At 36.5% G+C, this 22631-nt stretch overlaps 1 protein-coding gene across 1 annotated transcript; it reads left to right on the forward strand.

Annotated features, from left to right (window-relative positions):
* Nucleotides 1-1808: 1808 nt before the first annotated feature.
* LOC121412903 lies at nucleotides 1809-20672 on the forward strand. The gene is made up of 4 exons (XM_041605666.1): nucleotides 1809-1938; nucleotides 15054-15227; nucleotides 19206-19364; nucleotides 20566-20672. Exons 1-4 carry the CDS (start codon nucleotides 1809-1811, stop codon nucleotides 20670-20672), a joined length of 570 nt encoding a protein of 189 aa, XP_041461600.1.
* Nucleotides 20673-22631: the final 1959 nt, after the last annotated feature.

Consider the following 22631-nt stretch of genomic DNA (forward strand, 5'->3'; position numbering starts at 1 on the left):
TTTATATAGGCAAGGAGCTTCAAGATATTTAGGTAAAGGTATTTTGTCATGGGAATGCAAGAATTTGCCATAGATGAGCTAGTTTAGGAATCCTATACCCTTTTTACACAGGATTTTCTTAACCCTGGACCATCGCTAACCCCGTACTATCCTTAACCCCGTACTATTTTTTTTCCTTTTCACACATGCCAAATTGTTATTGCTAACCTCGGATAAGGAATGCTTGCTTTTCACACACGAAACTCGCTAACCCCGGACTAGTGGTTTTTGTCGATCATTCGTAGTACAAGTACTTCACTCGTACACTTTTTACACACGCTAAAATTTCCTTAACCCTGTACTATAGGTGGGTCTAAATTGCCATTTAGCCCCACCTATAGTACGGGGTTAAGCTTAGCCCACTTTCGTTTTACACTAGCGATCTTAACCCCGTACTATCGCTCTTAGCACCGCAATTGCTGGGATAACCCTGCTTTTTTGCAGGGCTAAATAATCCCGTACTAAAGGTGGGGTTAGCCCACTTTGCAAAAATGCTGTGTAAAAAGAAAGTGGGCTAAGCTTAACCCCATACTATAGGTGGGGCTAAATGGCAATTTAGCCCCACCTATAGTACGGGGTTAAGGAAATTTTAGCCTGTGTAAAAAGGGTATAAGATTCCTTCCAAGTAGCACCAATGCATAAATCATGGCAAAAACTTTACAAGGCTGGGGCGATTTAGCCCCCCCCCCCCCATGCTCAAAAGACCCCTGGGGCCCGTAACACAAAACTTAGCAATGATCGTAGAACATTTTTCTATGATTGAGTCCATTGACTAATGTACAATTAAAGGTCAAGTCCACCTCAGAAAAATGTTGATTTGAATCAATAGAGAAAAAATCAGACAAGCACAATGCTGAAGATTTCATCAAAATCGGATGTAAAATAAGAAAGTTATGACATTTCAAAGTTTCGCTTATTTTTAACAAAATAGTTATATGAACGAGCCAGTTACATCCAAATGAGAGAGTTGATGATGTCACTCACTATTTCTTTTGTTTTTTATTGTTTGAATTATACAATATTTCAATTTTACGAATTTGACGATTAGGACCTCCTTGCCTGGAGCACAAAATGTTAAAATAATGGAATTCCACGTGTTCAGGGAAGAATGAAACTTCATTTCACATGACAATGACGAGAAAATCAAAATATTTCATATTTCAAACAATAAAAAACAAAAGAAATAGTGAGTGAATGACATCATCGACTCTCTGATTTTGATGTAGCTGGCTCGTTCATATAACTGTTTTTGTGAAATGAAGCGAAACTTTGAAATGTCATAACTTTCTTATTTTACATCCGATTTTGATGAAATTTTCAGTGTTATGCTTGTTGAATTTTTCTCTTTTTATTCAAATCAAGTTTTTGTTGGCGTGGACTTCTCCTTTAATCATGAAAATCAAGCATACGATCAATCGCTAACATTTGTGTTACGGGACCCTGGAAAATGAAAAAAAAAGCCCTGGAAATCCCCATTCATTGCAATGCTAATAAAGCTTATCCAATGTTGAAGATTTAGGCATATGTGAAAAGTAGCCCTTAAAATAATCACAGAAAAAATATATAATATATTTTTTCCTGGCACAAAGTTTCGGTTTAGGTCCTGGCCTATAATATAGGCCATACAAACTTCTTACCATTTGTGAAGTTTCCATTCATTTCCCCATTGTTTGGCAATATCAGCTAAGATCATCACTTGATAAAAAGAGACATTAATCATGAGTAGGCCTTAGTGAAATGATGAAATACAAGATAGAGAGGAATTACAAATGGCATCAGATATCCCGGCTCTCCGTCATCCAAACATCTTCAATTCATGGATGGACTCCATGATGGATTCCCAGAATGCACAGCCCCTGACTGAGGTCACTGGCCATGAACCCTCTCATGCAACCCAGGGTCAAAGGTCAATGGTTTTCAACATCCCAAGGCTATAGTTTCTGAAACATTCAACAAACAACCTGTCATCAAAAATGGAATGCTAATCCATCATACAGGTTTGTTTGAGCGCTAGAAGGGAGTTAGTTGGTACATCATGTTCAGTTTGTATTCTACATCATGTTACAATTCTAAAGCCTTTCTTGCTCTGACGGGATATTATTTCTGTGTTAGAAATCAGGGTGATTGAAAAGGGAAAAGTTAGTTCTACTTTCCCAGTTCCTCAATTTTTAGCCATTGTTATGAGGTCTGGCTGAGGGCTAAAAAATTGTATTACATACGCCCTTCTGACCTTGGGGGTCATGTGATTGCCCCCCCCCCCTCATACGACTGTCCCACCCCTTTCACAATTTTTCTTTGGAATTTGGCAAAAGACAGGGTGGTTGATGTTAAAGGGGGGGGGGGTGGTGGAGGATGATATTGTTGCGCTGAAACCTTGATAAATCCATTCTGTAACTGTAAGATTTTGAATTTGAGCGGATGGATGTATATCACCACATCAACCAAACTTCCTCCTGCTATGTAGGCCATACCTCTCACCAGCCAGAAACCACAGCAAAAAATGGTGACCTAAATACGTAATGGGGGTGATGTAGGCCCAGGATATTTTAGTTCAGTAACTCTTTTTCGAAGATGAATTCATGTTCATGATGTTGATTTGATTAAGCCCAAATTGTTGAGTGTTCCGTCTCCTCACTGATGAGGAGGTAATTTAATCTGTATTACAGATGATCAGTAAATTGGCGATCATCAGACTTATTGGAAGCAAAATGATTGAATATTTTTAGGATTGCTGGATTAATAATTGATACTAGTAAATACTATACATAGAAGGCAAGCAGCAATATTTTTACTTTTTTGGCTAGATATTTTTTATTTTCTACCTATTTAGCATATTATTAGCTCAGTGATTTAAATTCATCTGACAAAACTATTGTTTAATCAGAATTTTTTTTAATGTCATGAAACTTATAGCCAAGACTATAGAATCAAGGTATGGGTCTATACCATGGGGTTCCCTGGATACAGCAGAAACTGTATATTCCTACAGGAGAAGAAATTTGATTTTATTATCATTGTGCTCATGAAATATTGCGAACACTTTTTTTTCATCAAATGATTTCATTCATGATCACATTGAACTTGAGTTGCAAGATAAGAATTTGATAACATCCAAATTTGAAGACGATGTTGACTTTCATCATCTCTCAGACTCAGTGTTGTTTTACTTGATCATCCATTAGATGAATTGAAAATGCTTGAAGTGCGATGACATGGGCTGTTTATAGAAGTTGAAGAAGGGGAGTATCACTTGGAAATGTGACTTGATCTGCCCTTTGGGAATCTGAGAATGTCTGAAGTATCACTTCAAACATGGGTAGTTACTGAGCCCATGTCTCCTCTTCCTCCTCTTCGATCTTTCACTTCATTCCTCTCTCGTCCCGTCTGCATCATCATCATCCTTCTGATACCCCTTTCATAAACCCAATTAAAATGAATTAGGCGGCTAATAGCAGCATAATTTGGTCGTAAAATTGGAGGAGGATAAGAGTTATCCGCATTACTCTGATGCTGCTATTATCCGCATAATAGCAGCATCGGGACAAGATTTTGAGTTTATGAACGCATTTCCAAATAATGCGGATAATTGCCATGGTGCGGTCACAAGGTCACCCTTTTCCAACACAACCGCATCAGAGGGGGCGTGTCCAGTTGTCATGGCGATTATCCGCCTTTTTCAGGACGGGCGCTCGTAAAACTAATGCGGCTTATTTTCGGAGTTTATGAACGCAATATTTTATTGAATTATCTGCATTACTCTTAAGCGGCTAATTGGAGGATAGGTTTATGAAAAGGGTATTAGTTCTGTGATGTTATAGTTTGTACCATTGTTTGTGTTTGGTATGGTTTGAATGAAATACTATACTACTATCTAGTAGTTCATTTCAGATGATTGTTTTATATTCAGTTAAAAAGATTTCTAGGGGGGTAGGGAAGGGACCCATGTGCGGATCTCTTCTGCCTCCTCGTCTCTTTCTATTCCTCCTCACTCCCCCTTCCTTCATCCCCATCTGTAATTTTATTAATTTGTTTTTTCTATCACATAATTTTGATGTCTACCCTATTTTTTTTCTTATTTCTGAAAGTCAGGCTCCTGATTTGAACTTAATAATGAACCACTTAGTGATAGGACTGTAGTGTAAAATAAGATAAGCAATAAAGCTATAATAAAGTTTGAATGTTCCTACATTTGATATTATTGAATATACCTATATTTTACACGGACCATAGATACCAGTGAGATCTACATCAATCTTTACCCTTTTCAAGAAAACTTCAATGGTTTCACTATTAGATTGGAGTTTGTAACAAGTGGCATGAGCGTATTTAAATTTGATGTTGCATACATCTGCCTGCACTAAAGAATGATTTGTTTTAAATTTCTCCTGAGGCTGTGATTGAAATTAGTTCATTCATAGTTTTGGATAACATGTTTTCCTTAATCAGCGACTGTTATTATATAATTGAACAAAATTGATGAAGTAAAAAGAGCGTCAAAGCAATTAACCATGACCTTTGCATTGTGGCCACATGAACTTGAATATTCCCCCTCCAGACCTTTACAATTAGGCCAAGATAATTTGTAGACTAAATGAATAAGTAATCCTCTTTCAAACTTGTACTTAAAAAAAAAATCTAACCTTGACCCTAAAACCCACTTGAAAAAACCCACACCCTAATCCTGTTGCGGTAATGAAATAAGGCTCAAAGAGCTTGAAGTTTACTGTATCAAATTTAACCATCTCAAAATATTATTTTCATATGTTTTCCACATTGCATAGCTGTCATCACATGGTTAATTTTCAGCTTAGAGTGGTCCTAATCCAGTGGATATTAAACCTAAAAACCTTGCCCTTGCCTAACTTCACTCTTGCTTTGATGAATGTGATGATGGATGACAATATTGCCATGGCAACCTTGACCTAGTAATGATGATGATGATTGTTTTGATCTGGTAAATTGTTTTACCTGCTGGGTAGATGATTACAGACTTAAACCACTCGTAGAGGCTGTTCTCACTACGTTCCTGAAACTAGTTTAGTGGAAACTAGTTTAACGCATAGTGAGAATGGTCAAAGCGGTCTTAGAAGCGATCTTCAAAACCAGTTTGGAAAACCACCTCGCGATGTAGTTTTCAAGATCGCTTTGCCTCGTTAAACTGGTTTTAGCGTAAGTGAGGACACAACCGTTCTTCGGGAAGCGATCTTCGCACATTTTGAGCGCGCTATTCCACACGACAGGTGTAGAATACCTATGCTGCGGTTTTGAATTTCACGCGAAATGTGTCACCCCACTGAGGGCATTTCCATAGCAACAAGAGCGCTTTACGTGAAGTGATTTTGAAAACCACTTTCGTATGATCAAGTGGGAACGCTAGCGAAGCAATCTTCCAAAGTGTTTTCCTGAATCGGTTTCCAGTAAACTAGTTTTAGAAAGCATAATGAGAACGGCCTCGTATACTTCTGCTGTTTCTGCGCATCTGTCATGTTGAACCAGGGACGTCCCTGGTTGAACCTACCTGTGGTAAACATGTGCTCTGGTAAATTATAGGACTTTTTATATTGGTCTGGGAGGTGGAAGTCTTGACTAGAAACATCCTGCATAAATTAGGATGGTGATGTTGATGATAATGATGATATTAAGGTTGATGATGGTGATATTGATGATGATGATGGTGATATTGATGATCATGATTAACATGATGATGATGGTGATGAATATGATGATGTTGATGAATGTGATGATGATGATAATGGTAATGATAATGACGACAACAACAACGATGATGATGATGGTAGTGGTGATGGTGGTCAATGGTGGTGGTACTTGACTACTTGTGATGAAGATGGTTGTACATTTTGATGAGGAAGAAGACAAGAAGAATATGATGGTGATAATGTCACCGATATCTTACAGCACTTTTATGTCACAATATTTATGATATAGACCTAAGCATACATATTAAAATATTAAACATGCAGAGTTGCTGATATTGATAACAGTGTCATGTGTAGACCAAAGGAACCATTGGGGCCTACCACCTCCCTTTTCATCAATGTAGCAAGGTTGCAATTAGATTTATGTGTTCAAATAACACGTCATAATTTAATTTTCATCTTTCATTCATTGAAATAACCTCAAGAGGAAATGGTGTAATCATGGAATGTTTTGAATTGCATCCACTGTGGCATGTTATTTCAGTGGAATCTGGGTTTATCACTGATGCCATAATATGCACCTGTTCAACAAACTATTTCACTCTAACCTGATTGGATGATTGTTTGTTACCATGGTAACAAAGGAGAGTAATGTACTAGATGATTGGTTGTGACAGCTGTGATGTAGGCTCATATGTTAAGAAATGATAGGTAAGATGTTTGGTGCATGAAGGAGAGGATTAGGAAGAATATGAATGTGAAAATCACAAATCTTGGAGGAAGGTCTAAAACATGTATATTTTTACTAATTACTATATATTTTCTTTTATAAAGATATTATGAAAAATCAGTCTTTCTGTTGGGTCTTTTATCGCATTTCTTTATCTTGTGAGTTGTGACTCAAAATCTGAATATATCCTTACAATTTAAAGATACATTCAGGATTGCACAAAGAAGTAGGGCCTACTAGTAAATGATAATTATTTCCATAATTATCATCCAGGCTATGATTCAGGCCTATTGATATTTATCATCTTAATTTTGGTTATACAAAGTTATCTTTTTGTTAGTTTCTTCTTATTATTTTCTGTTTCTACCCAGTGTTATTTTTTTTACAATGATGGATCGTCTAAAAACCTAAACAGCAGTTTGTACAGAGTGCTCAATGGTCTTAGAACTGCCCTGATTGCTTAAAGAGAAATTCCAGTAGTTGCAGTAAATACTGATTTCATGAGAAAGTCTGTAAAACAAGGCTTAATTGTCAGTATATCATCGAGGATCTAGATCTGGTACAGTTACATAAACTGAACTTTGTGAAATCTTGAAATCTACACTGAAAATGTTCACACCGAAGATCCCCAACACAGATAGGGGCATGTGGGACAGTGTATAATTATAGCTTTGATTGTCGGGCCCGACGCTCTACCCGAATCTTGTGCTTATTTGCTGATTTCTCAGCAATTACACAATTTCTTCCAGAATCCTTTGGCACATACGTTTTATTTATACAAACAGACACTTTGGGGGTCATTTCATTGGATTCTGTGCGAACTCATTTTGATATTTTTACCAAAACTAGCATTTACCTTTAATGGTCTGAGAATATAAGTCAATTTTCTTTAACTCTTCTTTTCACTTTCCCATGACTATGATTTGTTGGTATTAGTAATTCTATAATGATTTGTCTGTGTGTATTTACTGTGATGTTTGCAAAGGCTTTGTGTACTGAAATAAAAGAGGTTAGCGAAATTCCCACGCCTATGAATGTTTTATTTATTCTATAGAAATATTTGAGTAAGTTGGCCTATTATTACCAACCACAAAACAAACCACAAATTACCTTCATTTCTATTGTAGAGATCTGTCACATTTAATATAAGATATCTCAATTATAGAAGGAGAGAAACATTCACTTTGCTTGTTTGCCTCTTCGAAAGCAAGCTGGATGTTGCAAAAAATGGATCTTATTGCCAAGGTCTTTTCTTTTTGTTAATGCTAAATGAAAGAAGGCCATAGGCCTACGTTCAATATATTTGAAATATATACGGTTTACAATTATTTTTGTAGATTGTATGCCTTGGTTCGCATGGAATGAAACAGTCTGTTAAGTGAAAAGTTGGGAGCACATTCCCCCTGTTTAGAAACAAGCAGTATGTACACAACAATAGATCTGCATTGACCCTGGTATGGCAATTTCAAATTAAAACAACATCTCAACCTAAAGTACAACAATATGCAAATTAGCAATCGCACTAAAACTCAATATGAGTCACTGCTATCTATTAATTATTGTATAAACCCATCCATGACTCAGCGACACATCTCCCCTGTGATGGTGGGTTTGGGGGAAAATAATCAATAAATAATAAAATATGAACCAAATTCCCCTTGAAATTGACACAAAAGGGATGTGTCTGTTCAGCCAAGGAATGAAGAAGGGGGCAATGTACTTTCAGGTGCGATGCTGATCTATAGTTAGAATGGTTAGTGGAGCACAAATACATGATATTATTCAGCGTTTCTAGACTCATCTCGGATTTTAATGACAATCTGTCATCATCGTGATGCGGTTGAATGGTTTTGTCTGCTATACACTCTGACGCCCTTGCCTGGCGGTTGCTTGACATTGCCTCCTATCGTACTACCTTTCCACTTATCTATGAAATATCTTTTTTTTCTGAAAAAAATGTTACTGACCTTATTCCTATTAAATTTATCTTTGAAATGTTCGGGTAAAAAGACCCTCTAAAGCATTACTTGAAAAAACAAAAACAATTAGTTCCATATTTCTAGAATCACAATCTATCTAGAGAATGTTGCAATTAGCACCTGAAAAGCTGCTGGAATTGTTACGGCAGAGTTTCATGAAGCATTCTTGCCATTATATTGTTACAAGCAACTGAAATGCTTGTATTTCATTGGCTGAGAGCTTACTTGGTATGCAAATCACAGACAAGGTGTTTTGTGAAACACTCCACTGATCATTGCTGAAAGGGAAGAGAAACCAACACTCCAACTTAGCAAGTAGGTGAGAGTTTGAGGGTCAATATTGCACCCCAAGGGGGTAATGATGCGCCCCATTCTTATCTTATGACTCATCTGTGTTGACCATGGACAGTGATGGAGTGGACATTGGTCAGAGTAGGCCTATGAGGATAATGGCTGAAATTCTTGTACTACATTCGATGAGAGAAAAAAGAATGGAAATAATACAAGAAGGAATTTTGCAAAATGAAAAAAAAAATGTTTTCAATATTTTTATTTATTCAATTATTTACTTGTCAAGCTTGATGTTGCATTGGGTAGGCCTATTACGGAAGGGATATTTTTTTGCTCTGTATCAGTACATATCTGTATATTATTTTGTGGGAGGGAGATGTGGATTGGAACTACCCCTAGCACTAATTTGAGCTCAAAAAATAAAATGTAGATATTTGCACTGTTTTAAATCTGTCAGCTTCATTTATACTTACCAGATACAGCAGCAATAATGAATATGAACAGATTGCAAATAATATTATTCATCTGTGGTTAATGAAATGTAACCATTGGAGGGTTAATGGGGGGGGGGGGGGCAATAACTCTGGGATAACTTAATTAGACCTACTTTTTGTACTTGAAGAGTTTAAATATGCATTTAATCACCATTTTTTTCTAGAATCATGAAGATAAACATCTGTTTGTGATAGACTCATGATTAAAAAGGAATTTAAAACATTTTTGATACAGATGATTTTGGCAATCACCATTGCTAATTTTGTTTGGAATTTACAACCATGTGTGATGTTAATGCCAAACAACTTGTCCATATGCCCCAACTCCACACCTCTTTTATGCCATTTCTGTCAAAACAGTTTGAATAATCTTGTGAAATTGACTTTGGAGTATATTGACAAAGCCTAGGCTAGGTGTGAATGAGCTTTGTGTGGTTTTGATCCTAGAATGGTCAACAATGTCAGCTGATCCAAGCAATGATCCCAGAACTATCCCCATTTAGACCAGTTTACTTACTGTATAAAGATGGAGGTGGGGGGGGGCTAAAGTTACACTGATAAAATGCGGAATGTCATGAATGAAGCATTGAAATAATTTCTTAAATGTTGAGGTGATAGGTGAGATGAAAAAGATAATGGAAATGATAATGAAATATAGATGATGATGATGATGATGGTGATGATGATGATGATGATGATGGTGGTGGTGGTGGTGGTGGTGGTGATGGTGATGATGGTGATTGTGACTTTGGTGACAATGATGATGATGGTGATAATGACTATAATAGACATTATGATGATGATGGTAATATGGTAATGAAGGATACTTACGAATGATTGTGATAATTATGATTTTCATGGTGGTGGTGGCCATGCTTGACAATAATTGTAATGATAATAATAATCATCATCTGCATTATACAATTTAAGAAATACATTTCTTGTTGTCTGAACTGGACTTAAGCCATGATCTCTTACAAACCCTGTTCTATATTCTGTTTGCATGAGCTAAATAAACATTACACACCCTTGATGTGTCGTAATCCATCTATTTCCATCTGTCTTTCCACACTTTCATTCACCTTGTGCCAAGGTGAGAAATGGGCAGCTTCTTCCATGCCCCATTCAGACCAGACAATGCTACTTTCGATGCCAGTTATGTTAGACCTGTTACTTCTGAAACATTCCTAATGGATCTACTTTATCAGTGAAAGCCACCAGCTGAAACCATGTTTATGCATAGGCCTCTAATAAGAATGCTGAAAGCAGTTTTCAAAGTGATATTTAGTGGTCTTGGAAGCCAGTTTGGAAAACCATCCTCTTTGCCTTGTTAAACTGGTTTAAGAGTGAATTAGGACATGATCGGTCTACAGGGAAGCGATCTTCACCTGGAAGTGTTCATAGTGGGTGCATGTTAGGCCACAAAGGGGGGGGGAGGACTTGGGGTGCTATAATATGGACCATCCCAACAAATTTACACCCAAGACAAAAATGGGAGGAAAAGAAATACAAGGAAAGTAAAAGGGGGGATATGTGGGATCATATTCTGAATATTATTTAAAGATCTATCTCAAATCTGATGTTTGTATTAAAAAAGGTTTTAAAAAATATGCTTGCTTGCTTCACTTGCTTGGTGAACTGGTAGGCCTATGTTTCTCTGTCGAACTTGTGAGAATTTTGTTGTGAACAGGTCAATTTAATGTCCAAGCTCTTTGTGTAGATAAATTTTCAGAGAAAATTATTGCTGGTGTGAATGGTCCTGATGATAATGGATGTTGTAGCATTTGATCATCCATCTGTCTGGTAAATCCTTGAGAGCTTTACTGTCTCTAACTTGTCTCTTTGGTGTCAAGTTAATTGCCAATTAGAGGCTTGAGCGGGTGTGACAAAGATGGGTACATCATCCACTAAAACTCTCCCAAGACAGTGAAAGTTTACAACCAGAATCTTTGTAATTATCTGTTTTATGTATGTTTCTTTGTTTGATTCCCTGAGGTACAATGCTACAGATGTGATCTCTTCATACTTAAACCTGTTTCTGTCTTCTTGGAGTTTGGTTCTGAAATCTCATGGAAGAATTTTCTCGATATTGTAACGTTGCATAACATTTTGTTTTAATACATGCTACACAAAACTCGCTTATGATCCCCCCCTCCCCCTCTGAAAATATTGATTTGACTTGGGTTGATGTTTTGGCACTCCTACAATCTTAGAGTATATTAACTCTTGGGTTCTGATCCTTGCCTTTAAACTTTCAATTTATATTCTGAATAGGACCCCCCCCCCTTCCCTTCTGAAAATATCAATGATTCAACTTTGATTGATTTATTACTTCTACAATCTTATGCTATCTGAAGTTATTAACACATGGGGTCTGATCCTTACCTTTAAACTTTCAATTTATATTTTGAATAGGATCAAAGAAGAAGGAGGAGGAGTCGCATGATGCATGTTGCTCCTTTATTACGTTAGTTTTTTCATGTCATGCACTTGAATTTCTAAGCAAACATTGTCATCCGTTAGTCTGCCAGGCAGGAACGTGAAACAAATTGCTTTTCAGACGAATCCTGAAGATAACATTCGTGTTTGAACATTTGTGTCTCGCCGTGAATAAGAGGCATGTCATCGCTTTGTCAGACATGTTATTATTCTCTTGGTGAATCTTAATAATTCAAAGTTGGTGTGCGAGATGTGCATTATTCTTTGCTATTTGATGACATTGGAGATGGAAAAGTGTGATGCAGGGTGAGATCATCAATGACAAGTAATGTATCAAGTGCATGTGACATGAAATATACAATCAATTTTACCATTGATTAACTTTAAGTCAATGGTTTAATAACATACAAAATTAATGATCAGTTGTAAATATTATTTGTATCTGTTATATCCCAGGTGATTTTTTGAGAAATACTTGTTCAAAGAGGTATGCCACCTGTTACCCCACCCCAAATAACTTTGATAATACTTTGATAATGATCAGTCAAAAATAAAAAGATTTTTAGTATGTTTTATGTATAGGCCTCCATATAGGGCCTAATTCTACTGAAAATTATAGTATGAATTAAGTTCTTAATGTATTTGTATGAGGATCAAAAGTATAGCTTACAGCACTTTGGTATTCTTGACAATTGAAAAAAAATCACACGATACACAGTCACATCTTGACAAGTTTAATAGAGGGTAGTCCCATCATTTAAGTATTGTTGTCTTGTGGCTTTGTGGTTTCACCTCAATTAAAGGTGAATCTTGCATTGATGAAGATGTGTCCAGGGTAGTTCCAGGGACTTATGACTGTTAGAAATCCTTGTTTTGAATAATTGAACATCATTAGTTTAGATTAATAGCAGCGAGGAAAGAAGGAACGGCACCTTCATTGATTTAAGGATGACAGTGAGACAGAGAGATGAATATATATATATATATATATATAGGGATACAAAAAAAATAATGGGGAGAGGGAAACGTTGAGATAGAGAGAGACACACAGACAGATAGACAGACTGACTGACCAACTGACAGGCATACAGACAGACAGGCAGACATACAGACAAACAGACAGGGAAGAGATGGAGAGACAATAACACAAAGTGTAAAAGGTTCCTGGACAGACGAGATGAGAGTAAAGATAGAGGCCTTTGCAGACTCAAACAACAGTAGAAAAGGAACAGAGAGATTGTGAAAGAAAGAGCAAAATAAGCACAAAACAATATTCAGATAGCATTGTTACACCAGGCTAGCAAAGTGCTCTTGATGTCTGTTTCCCAAGCACTTCATCATTCCCTTGGTGTGATAAATTGCATTAAAAATCACCTATTTGTAGACCAACCTTGAGCCAACTCTGACTAATCAATTCAAATCATCAATCATCCTCCACAATCAATTGAGTTTCCAATCACAATTTTGGTTGGGATGCATCTTACAATCAAAAGAAAAGGAGCACAATAACGCATTTTGATCTTTTTGAATAACCGCTCTTTTAATAAATGGATGCTGTAATCATTATAAATAGAAGTGGCTGTGCTAAGGCAATGCCGATTCAAGGACAAAATTCGAAAATTAAAATTCCCACTCTTATTATTAGAAAAGCAGGAATTTTCACATGATTACCGACTTTTCATTCATTTAAATGATCAATTTATCATTCCTATTTCATTTGTTATTGTTTAATCCCAGGCCTAGCAAGCAAATTGTATTTTTTTATAATGTTGAGTGAAGATATGATACCATGGTATGATTACGGTATTTATGTTTTGTTCATTAAGGTCATTTCTCTTTTTAAAAAAGAAAAGGAGAGAAAGAGAGGGAGAGAGAGATAGAGAATGTGCATTTTTGTAGCTTCTCTTTATTTTCTTCTCCGTGACTATTCCTTAGTTTTGATCTGTATTAAGGTCCTGCGACACAAATTATAGGAATTATTAGGATTAATTTATATGATTGAAAGTCATGCATAATAACCAGTGGTTTGATTGCATTTTTCAACCTGAAACTTTAGTTTTTTGTCTCATTTTTGCCATTTCATACCGCTTTCCCATCTAGCTCAAGATTTGACTGGCCAAATCTACCTGATTGAAATCGTTTACATTACTAGAATTTAAGCCAGCAATAAGCTTCTAATTTTCGCAAATGCATTAAAACTTTGGCCAAAACACCAATTGCACAGATGGGTATGTATGACTGAGCCTGAGGGATTCGGCCAGTCAAAAGTTTTGTTGCACCGTATCCCAACTGGAGTTAGAGCAGCGTCTTTCTTGCTGACCCAAAGTTTTGACGGGGGGGGGGGGATGGTTTTGCCAGCCAAACTACTTTGACATCTAAATTTTGGCCATGCAAAGTGTTGACCATAGGAAAATGGCATTGGATTGCTTTATTCTCTTTGACGATTTCTAATCCCTTTAAGCCTCTTCCTTTTTTTCATTTACATTACATTTGCTACTCTCAATGATATATTTCTCTTCTTATCTTCATGTTTTCAGTTGTACTTTTCTTGTATCTTTTTGTGAGTTTTAGGAGGGTTACCAAGAAAATCTGTCACACTTTGTTAAAGCATTATTCATTTATGATGTGCATATAAGACCGTCAAAAGGCCTTGTAGAATATCACAATCATTGCAGAATTTCATTTTCTGAGGTTAGAGCCCGACAGATGTACCTTTTATTTTTCTTTGTTCATGCCATGGAAGCCATGTTATTTCTTTGCACTGTAGATTCCAATGAAAGAAAGGTGTTTTCTTCTTGTTTGTGTTGCACATATAGGCCTAGGGCTAAATCGGCGAACCTAATCTGTACTCTCTTGACACCTCTATAAGTCTTTGGATTTCGGCACCTTTTTCCTATTGTCTCCTATTTCCTTTTCATCCCTTTTTCTATCTTCCATTCTGTATGCTGTTCTCCTGTAAAGCATACAGAGGATTGTCACCCTTTTCCACTTTCTTTTCATTTTATATGCCTTCAAGCTCTTATGTTGTATCAAGGGAAGTCTAACTCCCACTTCCCTGTTAAAATCTTTCTCATCTGTGCCTTTTAATCATACTTGTCTTTCATAAAAGCTCCTTGACAAATAAACCAAAGTATTTTGGCAAGTTTAGAGGGATGAAAACTGAAAAGAGATCAACTAATCTGATCGTGCTTAAGTTTGAGAGAAATATGATTATGGGACTGTTCAGTGTTGGGTTCAAACTATTTACTGATATCTCCCAGTGTTTTAAACATGAGGAACTATTGAATAACCTGGGTTTTTTTTCAGAGAGTATTGGCAGTGTAAAAGCCCCAATTCTCTCTTCGCCCATCATACTTCTGTCATTCACAAAGTAAGAATGATATATATAACCTTTCTTTGTTTTCCTCTTTTCCCCATTCTGCAGTGAGTAAAAGTATATTCCGGAAGCCCCGCCGGTTCCCGGGTCTACCGCCCCTCCCCAGCAATCGAGCTCCTGATGGGTCCTCTATCAACGGTCTAGGAGGTGGAGGGAGAGGGACAGGGGGTTTAGAACCTGTTTCTGGAGCACCATTTAGGACCTTACAACCAAGTTTTAGTGGTAAGTACTGTATCTCCTACCATGTCTACCAACTGTAAATAATTCTTTTCATTCAGCTCAGGAGGATGGTATTCCTTATTGCTAGTTATAGGCCATCCAACATGATTATTACAATGATCGTGTCAGGAAGCATAAGAAAGCAAATCCCGCGGAGTGGTATAAGGAAATCAAAATCATGACTAATATGAAGGATAGTAATACTTTTATCACTGTTCCTGGTGTCGACAAGGATGATATCCCCGCAATAGCGAACAGGATCAATGACTTCTTCAGGTCTGTGTCTGAAGATGTTCCGGCATTAAATGTTGGGAACCTACCTGCATACTTACCTGATCCCTCTCCACCACCTAGCATCCAACCTTGGCATGTCTACCAGCAGCTGAAGAAGGTGAAGATTGGTAAAGCTGTTGGCCCCGACATGATGCCTTCTCGGATCATCAGAGAATTTTCGTGTGAACTCAGTATCCCCTTGGCCCATATCTTCAATACCTCACTCGCTGAAGGTGCCGTTCCGAAGCTGTGGAAGAGAGCTGTAGTTGTCCCTGTGCCTAAAACATCCCCTGCTACTATCGACAAGCTCCTTCCAATCTCCTTGACTGACACCTTCGCTAAGGTGTTTGAAGGTTTTGTGTCGAGATGGCTGATGCAAGCAATTGGAAAGGAACTCGACAGTAAGTAATTTGGTAATATAAAGGGGTTATCAACGACACACTGTTTAGTAGATATGCTGCACTGCCTCTTCCATCATGCAGAAAAGGGTAAAGCAGTGTCTACTCTTGTGATGACAGATTTCCGCAAGGCTTTTGACCGCATAGATCACACGGTTGCCATTCAAAAGATGATCTCACTTGGTATCAAACCCACACTGATCCGCTGGATAGCCGATTTTCTTGCAGAACGGACTCAGTGTGTTCGGTACAGGGGCGTTAAGTCAGAGTGGGTGACCCTTAATGCAGGAGTACCTCAAGGAACTAAACTTGGGCCCATTGTGTTCCTAATCGTTATCAATAATGCCCTACATGACAGTGATAATGCATATTGGAAATATGTTGATGATGTGACTGTGATTGATAGAAGATTTGCAGGAGATCATCCAGATGTCTTGGAAAGGACACTGCACAATTTTGCTGAATGGTCCACATCTAATGGAATGTCTCTAAATCCTTCCAAATGTGAAAGTATGCAGGTGTGCTTTATGAAAAAGCCACCCGAACCAGCTTTACTAGCAATACACGGCCAGCCATTGAAGCAATCTGTGTCTGTCAAATTACTGGGAGTTCATATTCGTAGTGATTTGAAGTGGAATGATCATGTCGACTTCATGATAAAACGTGCCAATGGAAGGATACATATTATAAGAATCCTAAAAGGACACGGATTGCCAACTGAGGACCTTTGTACTATCTACATGGGCTTCCTCAGACCCCTATTAGAGTACGCCTGCCCAGTGTGGAATGGAGGACTAACTAAACAACAAGTGACTCGTCTAGAGAGGGTGCAGAAAAGATCCCTGAAAATAATCTTGGGACACAATTTTCAGTCATATGATTCTGCTCTGAATGTATTGGACCTCCCCTCTCTTGCAGACAGAAGAAAGGCACTGTGTTTGACTTTTGCCGAAAGACTGATTTCAAATGAGAGGGTATCATATCTTATACCCCCTCTTAAGAACACCAGAACTTTGCGCAAATCAAACACAAGAGAACAATTAAAATGTAGAACTAATAGATTTCGGAACAGTCCCATCCCGTACTTGATTGACCTCCTAAATTCTCAATCATGACTCATAAATAACCCATATCCATAGTATGGTATTTCTCTGACTGCTTCTTTTGTCAATGGTTTTTTTTTTAATCATTAGTATGTCACATTATTCATATAATATGTTCTCTATTTCTACTTGGAATTACGAACATTAGTTAGTTATTTTCACCACTTGTACATGTATACAATCATTATGTTTTTAAGTATTGTAGATAACATAAATATACTGTTTGAAATGCTTTAGAATTAGCAAATTTATACATAATTATCACTTAAAAATGTATGATCTTTGAAAGTCAGGTATTATTATTGTATTGCACAAGAATTGAAAGTTTTTTTAAAGGTAATTTTTCTTCCGCATATGTACATGTACATGTGCGGATATAAATCCATAACTCTTAAATTTGACACTTTCATTCCAATATACTTACCAAATGATCTACTCGCATGATCTCTGTTGTATTCCTTTCCTTTCCTTGCGACTCTTTTCTTCCTGTTGTTTGTCTTTCTCTATCCATATTTCTCCCTCTCTTTTTTATCCATCCCTCTTCCTCTCTTTCTTCGAAATGTTGAATTGTAAATACTACTGCTTTTAATGTACAATTCGGTAAATGATAATGGACCACTATACCAATACGTGTTAAGGATAATATTTTACTTTCGAATTCTTCTAACTTTGTTTATTCTTATGTACAGCCTTATAACTTCATGTCTTTACCTCTTTCATAATGTTTGTACCTTCTTTTCTTCTGACTTTCTACTCTACTCCTTCCCTTCACCCCCTCTCTCCCCCCCCCCCCCTCTCTCTATCTGCCTCTCCTCCTTCCCAAGTCTCTCTTACCTTTCCAAATTCCACAATACCATACTTTATCCTATTATTTATTTCATAATTATCTGCGTTATTGTTTGAATATTTTTTGTGTCTTTATTACCTTGTAAATACATCGCAATTCGGCCTTAGCCGCGATGATGTCTTGATTTTTATTAATAAACCATTTTATCTATCTATCTATCTATCCAAGCTTAATAGAGCAGAAATTATAAATCTCAAATAAATGCCTCCCCAAAAAAATATTATATCAGCTGGTTTATACTTGATTAGTCTTGCCCATGATACAGAAAGTCTGATCTAGATATGAGTAATAAATAAGTGTCATGTGATGGCGCTATTTATCAAATACTCTCAGGGTTGATTTCATCTATTTCCAAAAGAATGGGCAAAGCATTTGAAAAAAAACCTATAACAACAGATTGTAGTTGATTGGATAGCAAGTTAGCAACAGAGGAATCGTATGAATTGGGGTATATGATTTTGTAGCATTGATGATGTCATTTATATTGTTAAGATAAGTGCAAACACCATCACTGTTCCTGCCCCCACAGCTGATGGCTTTTGCTTGTCCACATTGCAACAGACTTTTTCAGGCGAAGATTGTGCTATTCAGCCATCTGCGAATCCACATTGAATTGTGATTTTTTTTCTTCATCTTCGCAAGCAAAGGACGAACATCATCATCAATAGCTATCTTTAATGTTTATTTAGGTCAAAGGGCTTTTCATAGACAAATATTACCAACCAAAATGACCATTCTATTCTAGAATCTCCTTCTCAATATTGTTCTATAGTACTAACATATGTTTCATTTCCAAATTTGAAATATATGATGATATCCACATGATTGTATTATCACCCTGCTTGCGTGATTTCTATTTGGAGTGCATTCCTTGAACTTGGCACACGAGAGGGGGTACTTCAGTGATGTGTTTATTGAACTTGTCGGCAAATGATAGCATGGAATAAATATTTGGTCTGGCAACAAGAATGTCGAGAATTCTTGACAGTTTGCCAGGAGAATTGATAATGAGATTGATGAAAAAATGTGCGATGACAGTTACATGAGTTTGTACTTATTGTATGATGATAGTAATGTCTATTTGATATTTGCCCTGAAAAACGATGACAACAAATAAAGAATATAAAAATGATCCCTAAGTGTTCGTCATTTCAGAACTACAACGGAATAGCATATAGAAAATGTGCGATTTTTTTTCACAAACATTTCATTACCCCCTCATTAGTCGCGTGAGGGCAGTATTGCTTACATTGATGGAAGAGTGTGTTGAATTCATTTTTATTTGAAAGCCTGATTGCAGACATCATACAATTATCAATTCTTAAAAGCATTTCATTTTAATCATTATTTTCTCTTACAGATTCTTCAGTTTCCTTTAGCAGTGATGCGTACAATGAGAGCTCTTACAATAGTTATCCAAACTCAACAGCATTAATACCAACAGGATCGGGGAGCTCGGATACAAATGGCTTAGGTGATTTTGTTGGGAGTTTCATGATTTTTATAGAGTTTCTTAAAGGTGAGATTTGTTATTGGCTGCATGAATGTTTTGTTTTCTTTTGAATGAATCTGTGTACCCCCATTCTATGAAACCAATAAAGCCAGGAGGAATTTCATCAACATTTCTTGTCTGACAAACTTACCAAAGCTGACATCTTTTCTTGATTTGATGGGCCGAGAAGCACGCGGGGGGGGGGGGATTTCCTGAAATGACTTGTGACATTTTATCCTGCAAAGTCAGTCTTCTCAAAACAGTTACCATGGTAACAGTCAATCAAAATAAAACAAAAAAAGTTGACAGATGAGAAGTGTTAATGAAATGCTCTCCACTACTTTGACTGTGAATATGATAAAAGTTAGATGTTCCCAACTATCAGAAATGGTACTCATTTAAGGGTGTGTTTATGCTTCCATTGCGAGGACAGAATCAGCGATTTCAAACGTCGATTCAAAACGCCGATCGTAAACATGGTTCTGGGAGTGCTGTTTATGCTTAACTTTTCAGAGCAAATCATGATCTCCAGCTGGCTTCGCATCGTAAAGCGAGGTTGAATTTTTTTCCAATTGTTGTTATGCGGAGATAACATGGAGCAATACGACTGTATTTGCCCGCGGATTTTCATCTCACCGGAAGCATGTACCAAATGACGTCATTTAAACACGTTTACGATCGTAGTTCTGTTTATACTTCCCCAGAAAGCCTGATTCTGGTCAAACGACGTTTACAAACGCACCTTTTTGTGAGTTTACGATCGGCGTTTTGAAACAGCGTTTAAATGAAAGTAAGCATGGATGCAACCATGTTTTGGACTAATCACGTTTGGAAACGCTGATTCTGGCCTGAAAAGTGGAAGCATAAACACGGCCTTATTCTATGACATTCATTCTTTAGCCAATCAGATCACACCATTTCAGTTTCTTATCTCAGGAGCTAGGTACTTTAAATTGATAATAAGTTTAGTTCATACAAATTCAAATTTATTGTAGTTCATATGTATCTTCTGAATATATTCATATATATCTTCTTTTGATCTATAAAGTAAAACTGAAATTTGCAATCAAATACAAATAATGTAATAAATCTTTGTAACTCATATCAATGTGTTTTAATAAATTAAGTACAAATTTGATACTAGATACTTAAATTTTCCCATCAATTCCAAATAATATTTGTTTATGAATGAATTAATCATAATCTATTCCTTGTTTTGACTCCACAGAGAAGAAACATATCTTCATTCAATACTTTGTGATTGGATGCCTAATAGGAATCATCTTATCTCTTATATCATGGGTGTTTCATCTCAAGAGGAAAAGGCAAAATTAAAGAAGAAACTTAGAGGATCAGGTAAGCCAAAATGGACCAATGGTCCAACATAAGCATTGTTAAAGATCAAGTCCATCTCAGAAAAATGTTGGTCTGCATCAATAGAGAAAACTCAAGCAAATGCAATGCTGAAAATTTTATCAAAATCGGATGTAAAATAAGAAAGTTATGACATTTCAAAGTTTCGCTTATTTTTAACAAAATAGTTATATGAACGAGCCAGTTACATCCAAATGAGAGAGTCGATGATGTCACTCACTCACTATTTCTTTTGTTTTTTATTGTTTGAATTATACAATATTTCAATTTTTACGAATTTGACGATAAGAACCTCCTTGCCTGAAGCACAAAATGTTAAAATAATGGAATTCCACGTGTTCAGGGAGGAATGAAACTTCATTTCACATGACAATGACGAGAAAATAAAAATATTTCATATTTGATATAATAAAATACAAAAGAAATAGTGAGTGAGTGATGTCATCAGTTCCTCATTTGCATACCGACCGAGATGTGCATATAACTGTTTTGTGAAATGAAGCGAAACTTTAAAATGCCATAACTTTCTTATTTTACATCCGATTTTGATGAAATTTTCAGTGTTATGCTTGTCAAATTTTTCTCTTTTTATTCAAATCAAGTTTTTGTTGGGTGGACTTGTCCTTTAAGATCGTTCAAGTTTATTTATATCAAACTATAGTGATATGTTGTTGAAATATTGCACTTTCAACCTTTCGCCCTTCTTTCAACTTTATACACAATGTTAACATATCAGAAAGCTAAATACCAGCAATGTATCCTGAAATCTTAACCACATGTTATAGGTGGTTTTATGCCAAAAGGAGAAAGATATTTGATATTTCAAAAAAAATTGAGGACTCAACTTTAATAATTGAAGCATTTTGATTGTAAACTTTGTCAAAAACATCTCTCTAACACCTATTTTTATGATATACTGTTTCCAAATATCTGACAAAAATTGAAAACGAACAATTTGTAGGACTAGAGGAAAATAATACACAGACTTTAAATATTGGTTTGATATAAGTATAGTAATAATAGAACAGCTTTTGTATAGCGCATTATACCTTTCAAAGGTCTCAATGCGCGTTAGGAAAAAGAAGGAAGAAAAAAAATGAGGGAAATCTGCTGGTAATGCTATGATGATATTATTATTAGTTAAACAAATATGTTTTCAATACCGTTTTAAATTGCCAAATTGTATCAACTTAAATTGTGTGGAATACTATTTCAGAGTTCCGGCGCTGCATGCGCAAACCCCCATTCACGGTGATTCACCATAAAACTTTGTCTCAACAACAGGTACATTATAATTATATAAATACTTATGAAGTGATCTAAGATTTCAAACTGGTTCATATTTTTACAGTAACTCTTGTGAATATTGGCCTATGAAATTACTTTAATTATATTGGATAACCCAATCTCTAGGAACACTATTATTTAAGCTACTTTCTACATTATGACCCCAATTTTGCTTTTATGAGCAAGTTCTACTGGAAAATGACATCCAAATGTTTATGTGTTCATCAGTGTACATTTTAAGGTACTAGAGAAAGTGCAATTTCAGGAAGTAATTTGATTTTTTTTTGGGGGGGAGGTAGAATTGCTAAAAATCACATCTTTAAATCTGCACCTAATGGATTACCTTGAAATGATATAACCAGTGAATTTTTGTGTATCGTTTCTCTTTCTAAAAATGATTTTGTCCTAGATGGTACAGATGGGAGACAGAGAGCGAATGGTGTCTTAGCCGCTGTGCAGGAGGAGAACAGGATAGACATCGATGAGATCTGGCGGAGTCCACCGCCCCCTTCGATCCTCAACAGAGTCAGTCCGACGGAGGACGACAACGATAACACAATATGGCGTTCTCACACGTTACCCGGGTCACGGCAACTCAACAGTTACTTCCCATAGCAATGATGGGACAAGGGT

The sequence above is a fragment of the Lytechinus variegatus genome, chromosome 4 (genome assembly GCF_018143015.1).
Source record: "Lytechinus variegatus isolate NC3 chromosome 4, Lvar_3.0, whole genome shotgun sequence".
Lineage (NCBI taxonomy): Eukaryota > Metazoa > Echinodermata > Echinoidea > Temnopleuroida > Toxopneustidae > Lytechinus > Lytechinus variegatus.